At 45.0% G+C, this 20346-nt stretch overlaps 2 protein-coding genes across 18 annotated transcripts in view; one reads left to right on the forward strand and one right to left on the reverse strand.

The window, feature by feature from the left end:
* Positions 1–2496, forward strand: part of STAU1 (staufen double-stranded RNA binding protein 1) — an 82647-nt gene extending 80151 nt beyond the window's left edge. For 14 of the 17 annotated variants that reach the window (XM_043553706.1, XM_043553719.1, XM_043553705.1 and 11 more), the window contains 2 exons: positions 86–171; positions 957–2496. In XM_043553706.1, coding sequence (XP_043409641.1) covers positions 86–171; positions 957–972 — 102 coding nt within the window. In that variant the 3' untranslated portion in view covers positions 973–2496. Of the gene's footprint in view, positions 1–85; positions 172–956 lie in introns of those variants that run through there. The other 3 variants (XM_043553723.1, XM_043553712.1, XM_043553707.1) reach the window with 2 other exon arrangements.
* A 10067-nt stretch (positions 2497–12563) lies between these two features.
* CSE1L (chromosome segregation 1 like) overlaps positions 12564–20346 on the reverse strand; it is a 47587-nt gene continuing 39804 nt past the window's right edge. The window contains exons 18-25 of the mRNA XM_043553724.1: positions 18855–19005; positions 18279–18487; positions 17801–17898; positions 17614–17699; positions 17156–17237; positions 15656–15802; positions 14365–14596; positions 12564–12988 (exon numbers count right to left, since the gene is read on the reverse strand). Coding sequence (XP_043409659.1) covers positions 12899–12988; positions 14365–14596; positions 15656–15802; positions 17156–17237; positions 17614–17699; positions 17801–17898; positions 18279–18487; positions 18855–19005 — 1095 coding nt within the window. The 3' untranslated portion in view covers positions 12564–12898. The remainder of the gene's footprint in view (positions 12989–14364; positions 14597–15655; positions 15803–17155; positions 17238–17613; positions 17700–17800; positions 17899–18278; positions 18488–18854; positions 19006–20346) is intronic.

Consider the following 20346-nt stretch of genomic DNA (forward strand, 5'->3'; position numbering starts at 1 on the left):
AAGGGAAAGTGTGATTTGGGGGGCTCCCTGTTTGGACCCTCACAGGCAGTGGCCGCACGTTGACTCTCCCTTTCGTCCCTGCCAGGCCGCACTGAACATTTTAAAGTTGCTGTCTGAGTTGGACCAACAAAGTACAGAGATGCCAAGAACAGGAAATGGCCCAGTGTCTGTGTGAGTGAGCCCGTTTACAGAAAGGCAGCTCCTTTCGTCATTTGCATTCAATTCAGACCGTCAGCTCAACTCAGTAGTGAAACTCACCTCAGTCCCTTTTCTGTCCCTTTCTTTCTCCCGAGGGGTTTCTAAGTAGTGGGCAGAGCGTGCAGTTTTTTTAAATTTTGAATAGGTAATACATTCACGTGGTTCAAAAATCAAAATTATTTTCAAAGGTGCACAGTGATCAGTCTTGCCCTCCTCGCAGTCCCCACCCACCTCATCCTCCCTCCCCTCCCACCCAGAGATCTTTTTTTTTTCTTCCAAGATTTTATTTGTAACATACAGTGTGATATTCCTTTCAGGAGTCGAATTCAGTGATTCATCACTTACATACAACACCCAGTGCTCATCAGAACGAGCACCCTCCTTAATGCCCGTCACCCATCTAGCCCATCCCTCATCCACCTCCCCTCCAGCAGCCTCCCATTTGTTCTCTCGTTAAGAGTCAGAGGTCGCATTTTTATTAGTTTATGTATCTTTCACATGTGTTTCTTTATGCAAATATCATCCTGTGCTGCTTCATTATTTCTTCTGTCCCAGAGCTACCATACTACACATGCATTCTCCTTAGTGTTTTTTCACTTGGCGGTGACATCCTGACAAAACTTGAACCCCATTATCAAAACTGGGACCTGTGCTATTGGACTTCAATGTCGGCTAATTTCTTTTCATTTGTAACATGGGCTTAATTCCTTTAAATTTCAAAACTGGCATCATTTTTTCATTTTTCTTTTTCCTTGAAGGTGTGGAAGGTGCTGAACCTTTTCTGGCCACGAACCGTTGTTAAAACCCCAACATATATACTGAAAATACTGAAACTGCTTTGAGAATTTGGAATTTCTGATACCTCCAGTGGGCTGAGACACGTGCTGGGTAAAGAAGCAGAGGCGGCAGTGGTGACGAAGGCGGGGACGCAAGGAGGCAGTGTGGCTGCGCGTGCGCGGTGTTTTGTGCCACACGCAGGCAGCTGCTTGCTGAGGGGTGCTGCGAGGCCTGCCAAGCGGCCCTGGCTTGACCGGGAAACCAGCAGGCCCCGGCCCCTGGCACCTCGGTGCTTGGCTGTCGTCACCCTTTGGGCCGTGTTAAGGACACAGGAGAGAGCGCGCGCAACCTTTCTCAGACTGGCTCACGCAGACGCTTGGGACAAACCCTGGACACCCACGCCGGGGACAGGGGCCTTAGACCAGCCCCAGAGCCGAAAGCACCAGAGAAAATCAAATGCTTCCTACTCGGCGCCAACCATTCTAGTGTGCTACGGCCCCATCTCCGTGGTGCCCACACCGTCCCCACTGCTTTCTCTTCCAACAGATACGTACTCTTAGTTTTCTTATTTTCTTTTGATTGAAATGACACTATATAAATTTTCATTTGAGAGTTTCTCAATTGTATCTAGTTACATAGCACAGTTTAGAAACTTGTCCGAGACTGACCCTACTGGAAATCTAATCAGCAGAGATCATATCTGTGTGTATGTGGTTCCACATTCTTACTTTGTCAGACTGAGCCAGGACCGTTGCAGCGATGCGGACGATGTGCCCTCTGGTTCAGCTGCAACGGTCCTGGACTTGTCAGCATCCCGGATGAAGTCTCCCATGGTTGTATAAATTGGACAGTTTAGGAGTTTTAAACTTTAATGATCATTTGTTTCCTTTTCTGTTTTATTTTTGTTAATGCAACAGGACTTAAATGAATTTTGGTCTTTGTTTTAAAGATTATTAAAAAAAAATTGTGTGTCTATACATACGGCTCTTGAGGACACGTGGCTTTCACACTACAGGATATGGTCTCTGTGTAGTACGTCTAAACCCGCAGATGGATTTTCCTGGAGTGCTTTGTACCGCTGTTACATCTCCATGTAGGGCGGCAGAGAGTGGCCTGTGTTGAGCTCCGAAACTGTTGCTTTTGATGTTGTGTTACTGTGCACAGAAGCGTGTGCGGTAAGGTCCTGCATATGGTCCAGATGAAAAGCACCGTAGTCTTGCGAGTTAAGTACTGCTTTTGTTCGATTCATTGTTTACGCTGGAATTTTATCTCCCCATGGAATGTAAGTAAAACATAGTGTTTGTCACCAATAAATGGTAATACTAAATTTTTTTTGTTAATTTATTCTCAGATGCCACTACTGCTAGGTAGGTCCCCTCCCAACCTACCTCCTACCCTTTTTTTTTTTAAGGAAAAAACAAAACAAAACTTTGTAATGCTTGTGATTCTGTTTGGGCAAAATTCTGAAGATCTGAAATGACTTTATATCAAACCATTGATCAATAAACAGCTACTAATGAATTTTTGGTCCTTTCGAGCAGTATCTAAAGAAGTGAGGGAAGATGTGAGGGTGTGGAAGCGAGGCGTGTGGGCAGCCAGGTGAGGGGACAGGCCTCTCCTCTCCAACCTCACACTGTCACCCGAAGAAACGAGCCAGAAGAGGAGACTTCTCGACACTGTGAGTCTCACTTCCAGCCGGTGCGCTCACACTCGGAGGAGGACGGTGAGGCACTCGCTGCGTTCAAGCCTGGCTGAGGAGCGGGCCGGCGGCTTTCTGTTTAATTTTAGAAGATGCTCATAGAGGTGGTTCACTGTAAAAACCAGCCCGTGAGTGGGACCGCCAGGATGAGAGTGGTCAGAAGGTTATAGAAGAGTGCTCAGACACAGAAGGGGATTTGACGTCGCAGGGAGAAAGCAGGGAGAGTTTCTCAATTGTGTCTAGTTACATAGCACAGTTTAGAAACTTGTCCGAGACTGACCCTGTTGGAAATCTAAGCAGAGATCATATCCGTGTGTATGTGGTTCCACATTCTTACTTTGTCAGACTGAGCCAGGACCGTTGCAGCGATGTGGACGGTGTGCCCTCTGGTTCAGCTGCAGCGGTCCTTTCCCTGGTCCCCTGGTCCTGCAATTTTCCTTTCCTTAGTCCTGGAGTCAGCCATTTCTCCAAGGAGCTCCGGTCCCCTTTAGTGATGACCACATCTGAAAAAATAAGGTCAGGGGCGGGGGGGCGCTTGGCTGGCTCAGTCAGAGCACGAAACTCTTCATCTAGGGGTTGTGAATTTGAGCCCCCCACCCCACTGGGTGTAGAGATTAAAAAACATGGAAAGAAGCCACCGAGGTCTGGGTGTGCTTGGAGCACTCACTGCTACTAGGATGTTTCCTAGGCCTTCCGAGCAGACCTCTAGGGAACAGACCCATGTATGTGTGTGCATGTGTGTGTGTCTAGTGTAAACACGCTCATCTTTTCTTACTTTTTAAATGTTGGCTTTTGAGAGAGCGCGCGTGCGCATGAGTGTGAGTGGGGGAGGGGCAGAGAGTGAGGGAGACAGAATCTGAAGCAGGCTCCAGGCTGTCAGCACAGAGTCCAACATGGGGCTCGAACTCACGAACTGCGAGATCATGATGACCTGAGCCGAAGTCGGACGCTTAACCTGACTGAGCCATGCAGGTGCCCCCCCACACTCCTATTTTTGTCTGTGATGTATTTAGAAGTCTTGCATTTATACTGATAGCACCCGGGGGTTCTTCATAGCTCTCTTCTGTCTTTAGTACCTTCTCCAATATTGAGATTGTAGCCAGTCTCCCGCCTTGCCAGCCTCTTCTGCCCAGTGTTCCTGTGTGTCTGTTGGGGGTGTGTGGCCTCTGCCCAGCACCCCTCTCCCCCCTGCCTGACAGTATGCCCACTGGCGACCTCCAGCTGCAAAACGAAGATGGGAGGAGCAGGATGGTACAACCTTCGAAGAAATTCACAGCTTCCAGTTGGCTGTGTGAGTGGCCCTCACTGCCAAAACTCCAGGAAGGGGAAGTTTCCCCTTTATATCAGGGATGTTGTAAGGATTTCCAGGTTTCTTTGACAGGAGGTTTTTCAAAGGTGATACATCTCTGGCTGTTTTAGGTCCTTGAATGTTCTTCAATAGTGAGCTCTCTGGGAAGGCCCTGTAGCTGTCCTCTGCTACAGAGGACCCCCCTGCAGCACCTCTACCCGTGTCAGCAGGCTCTGAGAGAGCCACCTGGGAATGGAGTATGTGCTGTGTTTTATGCTGATATGATCTCGAAGAGTTACAAGGTTAGAGCCAAACAAGGTGCTTCTGCCCTTGGGACAATACAATGCACTCTGTTTCCAGACTGCAGGCAGGAAAGGGGATTGGAATGCTCCTGAGAGGTCTGAAATCATCAAAGGTGCTGTGGGTCAGTCACAAGACTGAGGGTCTTAGGATTTGTGGGGCATTGGTCCTCAGAGGGGAGTGGCTTTTGTGGTCCTTGGGACAGACACACTTAGGTCTTGGTCACCCACAGTGGGTACACAGATGTCCTGTCAGTACTTTGGAAAGTTCCTCTCATCGCAGGGAGATTTTAATGAGTAAAGATGATTTCCGCAGAGCTGGTGGTTTTGTTACTGGTTTTCAAAGGCCTTCTTGAGCCACAGGAATGGGACCTATGGCTCTTAGAAAAACATGTCACTTGAGTCTAGATTTCCTTCCCCTGCTCCCCAAGCTCACGTGTGAAGCTTTGCAGGGCGAACACCCAGTGACAGCTTCCTTGGCCCAGATCCCAAGGTTATTAGAGATGGGATCTGTGACTGATGTGGCCCATGGGAAGGGAATCCGCATTCCCTAGAAGCAGCATGCTGCTTGCCTTACAGGAGCTATGAGCTCAGTAGAACAGGACCAGGAAATAAACCTGAGGACAGAGATGTATAGCTTTGTTTGTTTGCATGGGATTTAACGTTGGAAACTTCCACCACTGCTATCTCTGCTTTTCGTGCTTAAATGTGTGCCCTTAAAAACAGACCAATATTTGAAATCTCCAAATCCATAAATAATGGATTTGTCAAGCACTTAAGCACTGCTGGATTGGCAGGGAGGGGTTAGCCAGTTTTCTTCAATCTGTCTTTTAAAAAACGTGGATTCTTAGAAGAGGCAATGGCCATTTTCTTGGAACCTCAAAGTATTTATTTAAGTAATCACTACACCCAGTGTGGGGCTTGAACTTACGACCCCATGATCAAGAGTCCAACTGAGCCACCCAGGCGCCTCTCAAGTCTGATTTTTGAAAAATATTTCTGGGGCGCCTGGGTGGCTCAATCAGTTAAGCATCTGACTCTTGATTTCAGATCATGATCTCATGGTTTGTGAGATGGATGGAGCCCCAACAATCCTGTCGGGCTCTCTGTCCTGACAGCGCAGAGCCTGCTTGGGATTCTTTCTCGGTCCCTCCCCAACTTGCACTCTCAAAATAAATACTTAAAAAATATATAAAAATATTTCCTTTGGGGACACCTGGCAGGCTCAATGTGTGACTCTTGATCTCCAGGCCATGAGTTCGAGCCCCATGTTGGGTATAAAGATTACTACCTAAAAATACAATCTTTTGAGGTGCCTGGGTGGCTCAGTCAGTTAAGTTTCCAACTTTGGATCAGGTCAGGATTTTGCAACCTGAGTTTGAGTCCCACGGTCGGGCTCTGTGCTGACAGCTCAGAGCCTGGAGCCTGCTCCACATTCTGTGTTTCTCCTTTCTCTCTATTCCTTTGTAGATTGTTCCACAAACATTCATCAAAACTTGTTTCGACAGACCTACCCACTAGGCTTGCAAGGACAACTGAAAAATTTGGAAGTTATCCCCAAACCCTCCATGTTACCATTTTTTCCATCCCTTTTTGCGTGTGGTTCTTTTCACGATCAGACATGCAGAGCACACAAAATGGTGCTGTTACAAAGCTGAGCAGGGCCAGAGCAGGCAGGCTCCGATATGCCATCCACCCGCCCCACGGGAACCTGCGGGCTCTGGGTCAGCCTCAGCTCATCACGGTCACCCCAGCTTCCTTTGGCCGCAGAAGCAGCAGAGTCTCCCTGACCTTTGACGTTACGGAGTGGGGGTAGATGGAGGAGCACTCGGTCCCACTCTGGAGTGACCCAAATCCTTACTGTCATTATTCAGACTCTGCCTTTTACTCGTTGATTTTTGTAAAAGATTTTTTAAAGTTTATGTATTTTGAGAGACAGAATGAACAGGGGAGGGGCAGAGAAAGAATCCCCAGCAGGCTCTGCACTGTCAGCACAGAGCTTGGCATGGGGTTTGAACCCACGAACTGTGAGATCATGACATGAGCCTGAACCAAGAGGCAGATGCTTTACTGACTGAGCCACCCAGGCACCTCTATATCATGCTTTTTAAATCGTGTATTTTCTCTGGTTGCCAAAAAGGCCTCCCCAAGAACTGGCCGGAGTTTCTCTAGGATTCGGAAGCCCCTTGGGCTTTTGTTGTTCAGTCCAAATACCCGCTGGGGGTCCGTGGCCGGTGTGTGTCCTGTGTATCGCGCGCCTGTGTTCATCGGGCAGATGGTTAGATGGGGGAGACCTGTGCAGTGTGGAAGGGCAGGCCTGGAAGCTCTCCTCTGGGCTGATGTTACGCTCCCGTCTGGTTGGCTCTTTCATGGACAAAAGCGATGCAAACGTGGAAGGGGGAGTCAGACTCCTCCACCTAAGGAACCAGAAATATGCGGGCCTTCCCTAGCCTGGGGGAGGGGGACAAGTTGGTTTCTGGCGGTGTGGGAAGGCGGCTGTGCTCATCACTATACCACCAGTGCCGGCATTTTAGGCCATGTTGAACGGCTGATTTTGGGGAGTCTGGGCCTGGAGGATTTGTTGGCAAGTCTGTTCTCTGAAAGCCCCAAGGTCTGAGTGGCCCCAGACGTGGCCCAACCTTTGTCACTGCTCTCCTTGGCCATGTAATAACATTTTCCAGAGGGCCTGCGTGAGGGAGCAGCACGGTAGAGGGTAGACTCCCATGTGGACGAGGCTTCTGTGCTGTGAAGAGATCACCTCCTGAAGGACCAAGGTGCTGTAACGTAGGTGGACGAATACCTAACGTTTGGCAGAGGAGCTGGTTGGAGGCCTTCTTGGAGGGGGAGGCAGTGTGCTGACCTAGATGGCAGTGTGAGCTGCTAACAAGCACAGGTACTGGCCAGCGGGTCAATCCCGCCTCGTCCCCTCTTTGCTGAGACCTCAATTTATTTCACCTCTCTGTGCCTCAGTTTCTCTCTCTAAATTAGAAAACCGCTTCTCTTGTGCACTTAAGACAATACACGTAAGTAGCTTCTCAGAGCGCCTGGTGCCGGAAGTACTTTGTAAACACCCTTCTGTTGTTCTTACGGCCCAGAGGAAGCCGTTGCTCCTGGTTTGTCTTCATGGTCCCACCACTCGGGGCAGTGGGTGGAGAGGAATTTGCCCACTTCCTTGCCGGAAATGCTGAGTCTTACTCTTGTTCATTCTGTCCTGTCCAGCTCTCACGGTTGTCCCGCTGGGATGCAGGCCCTCATCCACTGCAAGTCTCTCAAGAAAAAGTACAGTGACACACTCCACAGGAGCGAGACTTTATGTCTGTCTCCTCTGTAACCGTAGGGAGTGGGTGACTTTTTGGAAGAGGTCCGCTAACGGGGCCTACTTACCCTCTGCCTGCCTTTGCTCCAAATTAAAGGTGTTCATTAATTGCACATCTTTAAATATGATCCCTTCTTACTTTTCAGGCCCTGGAGCTCCAGACAGCATGCACAGCTTTTACCATGTCTGTGTGTCTTCTTGATGGATTCACTTGTACTTGGCTTTATCCTGAATCAGTGTTCACCAACTTAGTTTCTGGTGCAGGAGGTCTAGGACTCAACATTTATTTCTAATAAGGCCCTAGGTGATCCTGTGGTATTTTGAGAAGCACCATCCTAAGCAATAATATTGCTAGTGATTTGCTCCTAATACAGCACGTATAACCGTAAGTCACATGTTCCTTTTGACTGCACCACGACCCCTTCTACTCACGTGGAGAAATGCTGCCTTTGAGTTAAATGGAGGACACCTCTGGCCACACGATTTCAGACGTATCTCCCCTGGCTCTGGAGACTGCTGTTGAAGTTCAGAGCCAGTCTGTCCTTGCGACTAAAGGGAGTTTCCTTCAGGACACTGGCAAGGACTGGATCGGTGGCTTGTGGCAGGAGGGTCAGAGCCAATCGTCAGGTGGTCACCTGTGGCAGTTGGCTCAAGTTTGTTGTCCCCGCCCTGCTTCTCCCTGTGAGGGTTTTGTAGCTTCCCTGACGGACCAAGATGCTCAGCAGACCCATGACTGCGGCTTCTTCCCTCTTTCTGCCCAACAGAAGAGCCTGTCCAGCTTTCGTAGGACACTTAAGCCTGCTCTGTGAGTGGGAGGCCCCGACAGGTGCCAGGCTCTACTTCCTGTTGTCCTGTAGACTTTCTTGGGAGACAGATCGGGACATCTGCTTAGCTGAGTTTTGCTACAGGAACCCAGGCACCTGGGAGCAGTAATCATTTTCTCCTCTAGACTCAAGGGGACTACTCTAATTCCCTGCAAGGAGATGGGACCCTGTTCCGATGCAGTAAGCTGCTTTTCTCCTAACGTTTCCCACCTAGCTTTGTGACACATCTGAGAAACTTTTCCCTGACCTGCCTTTTGTGGCTTACTCTTCACCTGGACGGTGCTTTCACGATGCCACGCTTTCTGTTTATATCCTCTTAATAGAGAAGGGAGGAAACCCAGAAATAGGTAAATGACTTCACATAGCTCCTGACTGCCTTCTCCACAGATCACACAGCAACCCCAGTCCAGAAGGGTAGGTGGATAAGGGGAGTTGCCCACCCATGGGCAGGTGTTCCTGTGTATCTGTAGCCAGACCTTCTTAGCTCTTTTAGAGAATCCACTAGAAACTACCTGGAGTTATTTCCAACTGATCCATGAAGCTCCTTTGCCCTACAAAAGAGCAGTCCTAATACCCCAAGGTGGACCCAAGGGTAAGTCCTGCCTTGTGGTCACACATCAGGGCTACCACGTCTCTCCCAACAGGAACAAAAGGGCACATCCAACAACCAAAAACAATCCTAGTATTTATACTTTTAAGGGGTATCTGGGTGGCTCAGTCGGTTAAGCGTCCAACTTCAGCTCAGGTCACGATTTCAGGGCTTGTGAGGTCGGGCTCTATCTACACTGACAGCTTGGAGCCTGCTTCGCATTCTGTGTCTCCCTCTCTCTCTGCCTGCCCCTCCCCTGCTCATGTTCTCTCAAAAATAAACGAAAAAACATGTATACTTAAGAAGTTATCAGGGGCGCCTGGGTGGCGCAGTCGGTTAAGCGTCCGACTTCAGCCAGGTCACGATCTCGCGGTCTGTGAGTTCGAGCCCCGCGTCGGGCTCTGGGCTGATGGCTCGGAGCCTGGAGCCTGCTTCCAATTCTGTGTCTCCCTCTCTCTCTGCCCCTCCCCCGTTCATGCTCTGTCTCTCTCTGTCCCAAAAATAAATAAACGTTGAAAAAAAAAAAAATTAAAAAAAAAAGAAGTTATCAGCAGAGTACCTCATGATCATGCCCTTATTAACCGATTTCCTATTTCTGACTTGTGCCAAGCCCTATGCTGCCTGGGTGTAACTCCCGGTCCCATTCCCATCCAGCTGTGTGACCTGGTAGCTTCTTCCACCTCTCAGGAATAAGGATCACAGACCTCTCAGATTTTCAACCAAAGACTCACATCCAGCTCTCAAAAGTTTCCATGGAACACTGGTAGTGGGAGGCTTGACAGGGAGCCGTAGCAATCTGGAGAGCCGCAATGGCCCGTGAGAGCCAGTGAGCTGCAAAAAGAGCACCTTGGGGAAGAGTTAAAGAGATGCCATGTGACACACAGAATGAGAAAAAAGCCAGGATCCAAATATAATACAAGCTAACATGGGACTTGGCTTTCAGCAAGTGACGGGAGTATGACAGAAAAAAAGCAGTCCATTTGACCTTGATTCTAAGAGTGTTCTCTTTTAAAGAATGCAAAAGTCAAGACCCTGGGCCCAGGGAAGAGGAAATGCAGCCTTGACACGCTGCCAGGCCTGGGACTCCGCTCTCTCTCTGCCGCCAACAAGTACTGTTCATCACTTTCTCCCTTTCAAGAGACCTACAGATACTGCACAGAGTGAAGCGCCCCTCCTGTGACAGCATGAAAGCGAAGGGACAGCAGACACATGAGAGACACCTTTCATCGATGCTGAGGTGTCAAGAGACACTAGCCCAAGTTTTGAAGATAAAAAGAATCAAAGAATGGCATCACTAAAAACACCCAAAAAGACCCCAGGAGGGTAGAAGAGGGGTCAGCTGGAGTCTTACTTTCCACAGCAGGGAGGTAACAGATGCTGAAGGCTGATGTGTCAGGAGGAGGAGGAACTAGGAGCTACAGGCAGCGCAGGCCGAAAGCGGTTGTCTCCAGGAGTGGAACGTGGAGACTTGTCCTCAGTTAACCTCACATGCACGTCAGTTTCATTAAAGCCAAACTGGTTATGCTGCACAAGTGGAAAAATGAGATCGCATTTTCACCCATCAAAATAGCAACAAAGGAAAAATGCCCAGTGTGAGTTGGGGGTGTGCTCAAAAATTGGCCCCGTTCGCACTGTTAGGAAACAGAGATATAAAGACTGTTCATTCAGCTCAAGAGTCTATCATTTCCAACAGTAGTTTTTCAGTTTTTCAAAAAGCATATAAAATTATAAATTATCTCAACTTTGGGGGGCGGGGGGGGGGCAGAATATTTAAAGGCAGGAATATGAAGGATCTTTATATACATTTATAATCAGAAATGTTATTTTTAAAAATCAGGTTGTTAAAAGGGAAGATGTGCATAAAGGAATCCATGGGCCCAGCAGGAGACTCTCATGAGGAACTCTGCAATTTAGCTACATTTCCCCCATGTCTCAAACTACCCTGGTCAGAGTGCACGCCTTACCTAGGCCAGGACCTTTCTGGAAAGTCTTCCCACACCCCAGAGCTCCTAGAGTACTGGTAAGATAGGGCAGTGTTCTGCACTGCTCAGTAACAAACACTTCCTCCCAGCTAGGCCCCCTGCTGGTCCTCAACCCCACCATGAACAATTAAGTAGCAGCTTCTATTTATTAGTACTTACTCTATATATGTTCTCCTCTTTGAGTACGTCATTATGTCTCCGCACCATCCTGAAAGTGTTTATTACTGTTTTTCAGAAGACTGAGTAATTTGCTCAAAGTCACACAAGTCCGTGGCAGAGTAATTCAAACCAGATTGGCCCTATTTCAAAGTACGAACCCAACTCTTTAAAACCACAAAGAATATGCTTCACCACTGAGGAAGTCACTAAGGCCTGTCAGAAACTCATGACAAATCATTTCAAAAATCTTTAAAAGCTAGATAAACCCTCAGATGATGGAATAAGAAACCTCAACAGAATTAACAACTCATGCCAGACTAAAAGAAAGTACCAGTCTTCCTGTTCAGAAATGATCTTAAAAGGAAACAGTTCACAACCTGATCAGTCCTCCAAGTTTAAGATGCTGTAGTGAGCCCTGGTTGCAGCAGTATGTACTATTCCACGACAGCCTCACCACAAAGAGCCAAAAAGGCGCTCTTGGAGCTTACGTAAGCAGCAAACATAACCATCGCCACCGACTGTTTTCCACTCCAGACTGTGTAGTTTAAAAGTAGATCCCAATACTATCTCAATATCCTTCTGCCGATGACCACTTACATAGTAATATAATTTAATGCTCTGTCACTATGTCAAAACAAAAGTGATTAGATTGGGACAAGAACACTTCAATTAAGCTGGACAATTTCTCAAGCAACACGACAAAAACAACGTGAAGGAAAAGGATTCAAGTCAGGTACCTGAATTTTAAAAGAAATCAGTGATCTGTGAAGAATGAGATTCTAGTTTAATCTGCACTACATGGACAACAATTCCAGCATAAATAAACTGTGCCTCTCAGATGAGATAGTCTGCTTACTTCCTAAAAACGAATGGTCACAGAACTTGCCCAGGCAGCCTTGTTTGCTAGCATATACCCATTCCTGTGACTCACCTTGACCTCAGGTTCTAAGATGCTGTGGTTTGAAAAGTTCTAAGTAACCTCCGATCTGCAAAGACATGCTTTGAGTAAGAGCAGACTCCTACACTGTCTAGAGTATGGGACAGCCTCGTGAAGCCAGGCAAAGCATTTCTCTCCCATCCAGAGGAAACCATCTGCCTAGAGTTCATGCTGCCGCCTGGGAACAGGTCCAGAAAAGTTCTAATAGATAAGCTCCAAATCTGTATTAATGTTCCCTTTTCCCAGGTAAGGAAAAACTAATCTGAGTTTGAATTTGAGTTAAATTCTTCATTAAGTTATCAGCACCAAAAACCTGTCCTTAAGATGTTCTTGGATACATATTTGAGGGGGCTTTTTTTTATTGCTGATTACAGATTTCAAACTTGAAATGTGCATTTCTTGGCAAGTTACACCAGTGATTCTTCACTTACATTTCCAATAAAAGCTTAAGGAAACAGACAAAAATACAAAGGATGAGAGAAACACAAACAGCGATGCCTCAAAACAAAAGGATTTAGTAACAGAAAGAAGTCTCCACGCTCAGTGTCCGTCACAATTTTAAAGTTCTCCCAACAATGCAGATGCTCATCATGATCATGTGCTGAACTTATTAATACCTGTCCCTTGAAGCTGCAAACTGGAAAAGTCAGCCACTTACATTTAGGATCATACAAACCACCTAATTTGCTCAGGGTTCAGCTTAAAGCAACATTTAATATTCATTACAAGATGGAATTTGTGACAAGTTCAAAAGGAAAACTTGCTTAAATGCAGCTGTACTCTGACGTCTATGAAACGTTCCCAGGCTTAGCCAGTTTGGAAAATGCAGTTCAAAGCAGTGTCACACTGGCCGCCTGAAGGTATCCTTGGAGATACTGGAGCGCTTCTGCATTGAGGCTGGTGCTCACCATTGATGGAACCTACCAGAGATGGAAAACACACATGCTAGTTGTTGGAGAGCCTAACAAACCAACACAAGCCCTGTCTTCTATGGGAGAACCACCACAGTCCGTCACCAAGGGCTCTTACTGGGATTTATAAGGAGATCAACTGCTTTATGCCTTCAAAGTTGGACAGGTCTCGGGACGCCTGGGTGGCTCAGTTGGTTAAGCGTCTGACTTTGGCTCAGGTCATGATTTCATGTTTTGTGTGTTTGATCCTGGTGTCAGGCTCTGTGCTGACAGCTTGGAGCCTGGAGCCTGCTTCGAATTGTGTGTCTCTCTCTGCCCCCACCTCCCCCCAGCTCATTCTTTCCCTCGCTCTCTCAAAAAAAAAAAAACAAAACCGGACAGGTCTCAAAAGCAGATCCACAAGGAATTGCTGCTGTTCAGTGTGGTAGAGGTACTGTGATATTAAAAACTATATATGCATCACGGACCAACAAGGACTTTTTTTTTTAACGTTTATTTTTGAGACCGAGACCGAGCATGAACGGGGGAGAGAGGGAGACACAGAATCTGAAACAGGCTCCAGGCTCTGAGCTGTCAGCAGCACAGAGCCCGACGCGGGGCTCAAACTCCCGGACCGCAAGATCATGACCTGAGCCGAAGTCGGACGCTTAACCGACTGAGCCACGCAGGCACCCCCAACAAGGACTTTTTCTAAAGTACATGTGGGTTAAATGACATGTTGCCCAAAGAGAAACAAATGCAACATGATTGGCAGGATGCTGATCATTTCTAAAGGTCAGCACATGATGGTTTGTTATGCTGTTTGTTATTTGTTTTTCTGTGTGTGTAAAGTTTTCCATAACACAATGGAAAACAAAAATTTTATCAGATAATCTAGAAGGATTTGGTAAAAGGTGCTAGCTAATGCAACTCTACAGCCATTATTAGGTTTACTCCATGAGCCATTCTTTAATTTTTGAGTATGTTGTGGCTAAAAAACCCCAAAAACCATTTATATATACATATACGTGTGTGTGTGTGTGTGCGTGTATATATGCCTGCAATAAAAGATTATTTTAATCTGGGAAATACACATTTTTCTATCCAAAGAGTTTTAGGGCACCTGGCTGGCTCAGTCAGAAGAACATGTGGCCCTTGACCTCGGGGTCTTGAGTTGAAGCTCAGGTCAGATACAGAGATTACTTAACTAAAATTTTAAGAAAATTATTTGCGTAAAATCTATTTCTAGCACATCATTTTACTAAAAAAAATTAAGGCCTAACTATAATTCAGTGGGATGTTTGATCACGCTGACCAGTGAAGACATGCGCCAGAGTTAACTGCTACCTTCGTGGCTTCCCAAAAAAGTCTCCACGACTTAGAGTTCTGTGACAGCAGTCACTTACCCTTCCTGGACAGGCGGTAGACAACTTGTGAAGTGACTGTGCCAGGTGAATTTTGGGGTTATTGACCATTTGACCTACAGGATCGTGCTCTTTTTTCCCGGCAAATGCCAGTTGTGAGAAGGCGGTCTGATACCCTGGTGTATCTTCTATGTCAATAAAATGCTCTTCATCAGGAATGGTATCATCTTCAGGTAACTCAAAAAGGCCAATCAGGGATTGTAATAAAGGAGTCCTGAATTTGAAGAAAGCAAACAGATGAAAAATTATTGTTTACATCTTCAGAAGTATTTGCTTAAACAGCAATTCTTCAGAGATGCAAAATTAGACCCACAGGCTAAAGAAAAGAACAGTAAGGTAGCTTTGAAATGGAAGAAGAAAAAAAAAAAGCCCCAAATCATCAGATCCCTTTCTGGAAGAGGCAGCCTAAGTGAGCCCCAAATGCGGAAAGGAGATGCAAGAGGTCAAGAAAAGCCAGGAATACCAGACACCAACAAGCACAAGCATGCGATGTCTTCTCGTAGCCTATTCAATTTCTCCTTAAAAAGAAAATTTTTTTCAATGTTTGTTTATTTTTGAGAGGGAGAGAGACAGAGTGTAAGCAAGGGAAAGGCAGAAAGAGAGGGAAACAGGATCTAAAGCAGGCTCCAGCTAATAGCACAAAGCCTGATGCAGGGCTCTAACCCACCAACTGCAAGATCATGACCTGAGCCGAAGTCGGTTGCTTGACTGAGCCACCCACGTGCTCCAATATCTCCTTTTAAAGATTTAAGCCAGTTTGGTTGGGTGTCATGAACAGTCCTAGATATCATGCAGACCAGGGACTTTCACCAGATTCTCAAAGGGACACATGAACCCTCCTCTAGTAAAGTTAAGGAAGCAGCAACAAGAGGTTTCTAGGCCCAGGGGTGCCGAGGTGGCTGTCAGTTGAGCGTCTGGTTCTTGATCTCGCCTCAGGTTATGATCTCATGGTTTGTGGGATTGAGCCCCATGTCAGGCTCTGTACTGGCAGTGCGGAGCCTATTGGCGGGGGGAGGGTCAGGGGGGGTTCTCTTCCCCACTGTCTCTACCCCTTCCCCCGCTTGCTTGCCCTCTCTCTCGCTCCCAAACATTAAAAAAAAAAATTCAAAGTTCCTTCTAGGCCCAGAACTACCCACATGTCCTGTCTTGGATCTGATGGTTGCTAGTGGAGAACCCGAGATCAGAATCCAATTCTCAGCCCTCAAGAAAATAAGCTTATTTGAATTTGTAGTCATAAGGAAAGGAAGCTGTAATTTCTAACAACTTTACTTACCATAGCTTGGTATACTCTGTGTCCATCATTGGGGGACATTCCGTTAGTAATTTGGTTATTCCAACCGCACAAATCTTTTTCTCAACATTTCCAGAGACTTTCTGAATTTCAGGAATAATGATTTTTTCCAAAACCATTCCAAACATTCTATTAAAACAAATTTTACATTAGACTATCATTATAATACTGTGAAATTCTTCATGTTATTTACACTGACTCCTTAGGAATATAAGAGAATCCAAAATAACAAGTTGGTCAACTGAATGGCAGAGTCCTTGAGATGACAAAACAACAACAAAACCTCAGGCCTCGACTCTGTGGCCAAGTGCCACCAACAACTTCTGTGAAATACTAACGACAACTGTGCTCAAGGAGAATCTTCATGGCCACTTTTCTTTGTCTCATATGCTTTAAAAAAAAATTAAGAAATTCTGAAAAATTAGAAAACAGAAAAGCAAAGGAAGGAAGAAAATGAATTACCCATCACCCCGCTATCCAGCAGTAACTACTTTTAACATTTCTGGATTATAAACTTCCCAACCTTCTATGTTTACACACCTGTAATCATGTGAAAGTTGACAGATACATTAAAACAATGATTTGGCCAACAATTCTAATATGTTCTTGCAGACATCTGAAAGTAAAGTTTTTCATGGTACTAAATGATGCAAAATCCTCAGTGTATACTCTACCACAAGTATCTGAAGTGGAAATAGTGGGTTATCAAGGATACTGGAAATTTTAGCTCTAGATAAAATAAAAGTGTGCATAGGTTTTCCTCTATAGCAAGATCATACCAGTGTAGGCACCCACTAGCAGTTCATGAAACGGATTTCCTCACAAACCTCTACTGCTGGAAAGCATATTTTCTGGCATGACATTTTAGGCCATCTGGAATTCTGGGGATATAATACCAATACAAGGAGCTACCCTGAACATTTTCTCCAAATTGTTCTCTTTCATTTCTTTCTATCCTTCCTTTCCTTATTAAATGGGAAATACTACCAAACTATACTCTGTCTCTACACTAAGTGAAAAGCAAGCTCCTGGAGACAACCCTGGCCATCAATAACACAGAACGCTGGCTGGCAGAGATGGGGGAGAAAAATGTTTTGCAGGGGTTTTCCTTGCCACTCAACAGTCCTAAGAATATTTTGAAAACCACAAAGATACTATAACTCCACCAAGAACTATAAAACCATGCATAAAATAGAAATACTGATTTGTGCTTAAAAAGGTCCATTTTTTTGCTTTAATAAATAAATTATAGGGGCACCTGGGTGGCTCAGTCTGTTAAGCGTCTGACTCTTGGTTTTGGCAGAGGTCATGATCTCGTGGTTTGTGGGACAGAGCCCCGCAATGGGCTCCTTATTGATAGCACAGAGCCTGCTTGGGATTCTCTCTCTGCCCTTTCCCCACTCATGCACATGCTCTCTCCAAAATAAACTTTAAAGAAATTTTAATTGTATAAATTGTAATAAATAATAAAAACAAACTTACTTTGGTTGTATACCATCAAATATTTCTTGCAGTGCCAACGCCCCATACTTTATGCAGTACAAATTAATAAAGACTAAGAAGCCTGTTGAAAAGAGATACAGAATATCAGTACAGAGGCCTCACTGTGCTGAACAAGCAATTCACCACTGAAGTCCTCCAAGTGAAATACTCCTAATCATCAAAACCAATGGCTAACTGTGGCATCAGTACTTGCCTTTATTATACAATTTAACATACAGTACAGACAAAAAATGTTTTGATACCTAACTTTAGAAACTAACCTTTGGAACACAATATATTTGAAAGTGATTTAGTGTTTGGAGAATACAAACATCTTAAAATATTGTATATAGACAGCTTATAACTTGATAAAACATTTATATGTAACCAGAAAGTCTAGGAGTTTTAGCTACTTTCCTTCATTATTTGTGTAGGAATAGCCAAATGATTTTACTTACTCTTGATAAACTTTGTTGTTTTGGAATTCTGAAGTCTTTGGAACAGTAGAATGAAGATCTGCTTCCTATACTGATCAACCGACTCACTGAAGAATTGAATAAAAGAAACAATGTATCAATTCAGCATCTTCTCAGCACCTAACAGTCCTTGAATAATCCTACAGTGATGTTTTATGCTCATACTCACGGAGGCATGTGCTCTATTATACTGTTTAGAAGATAAAAACCTTGGTGGTCATTGGCTTTGGATGCAATTAGCTTCTGGAACACACCTAATAACCCAGGCTACAACAAATTAAATCAAATAATCAGTTAAAGAGACAAGGATTAATTGTTCCAAAAGTTACATGTTAAATAGGTGATGTCTTGGAAAAGGGTGCATGCTAGAATAATCAGTGTTTTTGCTTCCGTTCTTACTTCTGAATATCCCATCGCAATAAGCCCTTAAAGTTAAGATCTTGAAATTAACCTACTGGACTCTTTATTTTCCAGCATGGAGATAATTAAAGGCTACCTTATTACAATAATAAATCTACATTAATATTTTCTACTACTTCCTTCTTCACTGTTGTATTTATTTTAAATCAAGAAGTAAAAAAAAAACTCTACCATCCTCAGTTTCTCTCAGCTACCTCAGAAACTTACATCAAAATAAATTCACTCACAATTTTGTCAGCCGCAGCACTTGCTATGGTGTTGGAACCGCGTTCTAAGAATGCTTGGAGAAGCCTCACTAGAGCAGGAATGTTTCCTGTTCTTTCCCAAAGCACCGGCTGAAGGAGATGAGGAAATAAGGCCATATAGGAAGATGGGATGTCATTTTTGTGTGTTTCCAGAAGCAAAGACATCACTTGAAAGACGTATGGAATAAATTCTGTTGATGAAAGTAAACACAGAGCTGTCAGATTCTAAAGCAATAGCTCCCATACAAAAGCCGCACACCTCTTAGGCAGGCTGCATTCTATTAACCCCTTTAATAGCTGTATTCAGGGGCGCCTGGGTGGTTCAGTCAGGTGAGCATCCGACTTCAGCTCAAGTCATGATCTCATGGTTTGTGGGTTCAAGCCCTCCACTGGGCTCTGCCTACAGCTCAGAGCCTGGAACCTGCTTTGAATTTTGTGTCTCCCTATCTCTCTGCCCACTCTACCCCTGCTGATTGTGCTTTCAAAAATAAACATTAAAAATCTTTTTTAAAAAATAGTTGTATTCGGTAATGAAGAAAGTAACTTCCTTTAACTTACCTTGCACATCATTTTGTAAAATTTCAGTAAACACGAGAAACAAAGCTTCCTCAAAATTTACAACAGCAGCAGGGTTAGCTTTGCAAGTTATTCTTATGGATAAACATATTGCTTCAAACATGTAGTGATTGAAGTGAGGTTTGCTTGGGTTCTGAAATTAAAAACGAAAGCTTATTACTGACTATATTAAATATCTAAAATAAAACACACCTACCCTTTCTAGAACACAGTAAAAGGCCATCTTTTTTAAAAAAATCAGTATTAAAGCATTGATTACACTTGCCTGCATATATGCTGAAGTTTTGTAATTAACTTTAAAATTCAGAAAATATTGCCTTTTTCCTCGGAATTAAAAAAAAACATTTTTTATTTGAGACACAGAGGGAGAGAGACCGAGCACAGGAGGGGCAGAGAGAGAGGGAGACACAGAATCCGAAGAAAGCTCCAGGCTCTGAGCTGTCAGCACACAGCCTGACGAGGAGCTCGAACTTGCAAACCGCGAGGTCATAACTCGAGCTGAAGTTGGACGCTCAGCCGGCTGAGTCACCCAAGCACCCCACCTCAACTTTTTTTTTAATGGGCAAAATCCACCACGAAAAATACCTCTGAGTCACAGAGAGATTACTACACAAGCATCAGCTCCCAGGGCTGTAAGGAACTTGTCTAAAACCCATGTGCTCTAGAGCCGTCACTATAAACAGTGGTGGAAGAAGCAAGCAGGGACATGTTAAGTCCTGGCTATGCCACTAGCCTTGTGTGGGACGCCTCAGGCAAACCTTAACTTCTGTGGGCCTCAATGTTTATATCTACAGAGTGACAATCCTTTTTATTTTTAATTTTTTTTTGACACTTATTTTTGAGAGCGAGTGAGCAAGCGAGGGTGGGGCAGAGAGAGAGGGAGACACAGAATCCAAAGCAGACTCCAGGCTCTGAGCTGTCAGCACAGAGCCTGATGTGGGGCTCGAACTCATGACTGCAAGATCATGACCTGAGCCGAAGTCGGACACTTAACCGATTGAGCGACTAGGCACCCCTGAGTGACAATCCTTTCTATCAGTGGTTTTCAATGTTTTTTAAAGGAACATAACCCTGTTTTCCTTCAAACGAAATCCTTCTCGAAAGGCTACCCCAGAAAGTAGATGAACGCAGGAGATGGCTGGGGGAGGCCCCAATGTGTCTTCTACCTTAATCCTCCAAGGCCCAAAGCAGTCCAACACCCTTACCCAGAACCCAGTGAGAAAATGATCCTTCTCCAAAGTCCTTGTAACAGTTCCAAGAATTTATCTCCTTTCCATAGAGTAATTAGGAACAGGCATCTAAAAAGGAGTTTTGGCAGCCTTAAAAGGACTTTTATTTTCTAAAACTTAGTGTCAACAAATAGGAATCAAATTATCTATAAAATTTTTAATCAAAGGAATGAAATTTACTTGGGGGAAACAAGAATAAAGAGGACCAGGGGTGCCTGGGTGGCTTAGTTGATTAAGTGCCAGAC

The sequence above is a fragment of the Prionailurus bengalensis genome, chromosome A3, assembly GCF_016509475.1.
Source record: "Prionailurus bengalensis isolate Pbe53 chromosome A3, Fcat_Pben_1.1_paternal_pri, whole genome shotgun sequence".
NCBI classification, from domain to species: domain Eukaryota; kingdom Metazoa; phylum Chordata; class Mammalia; order Carnivora; family Felidae; genus Prionailurus; species Prionailurus bengalensis.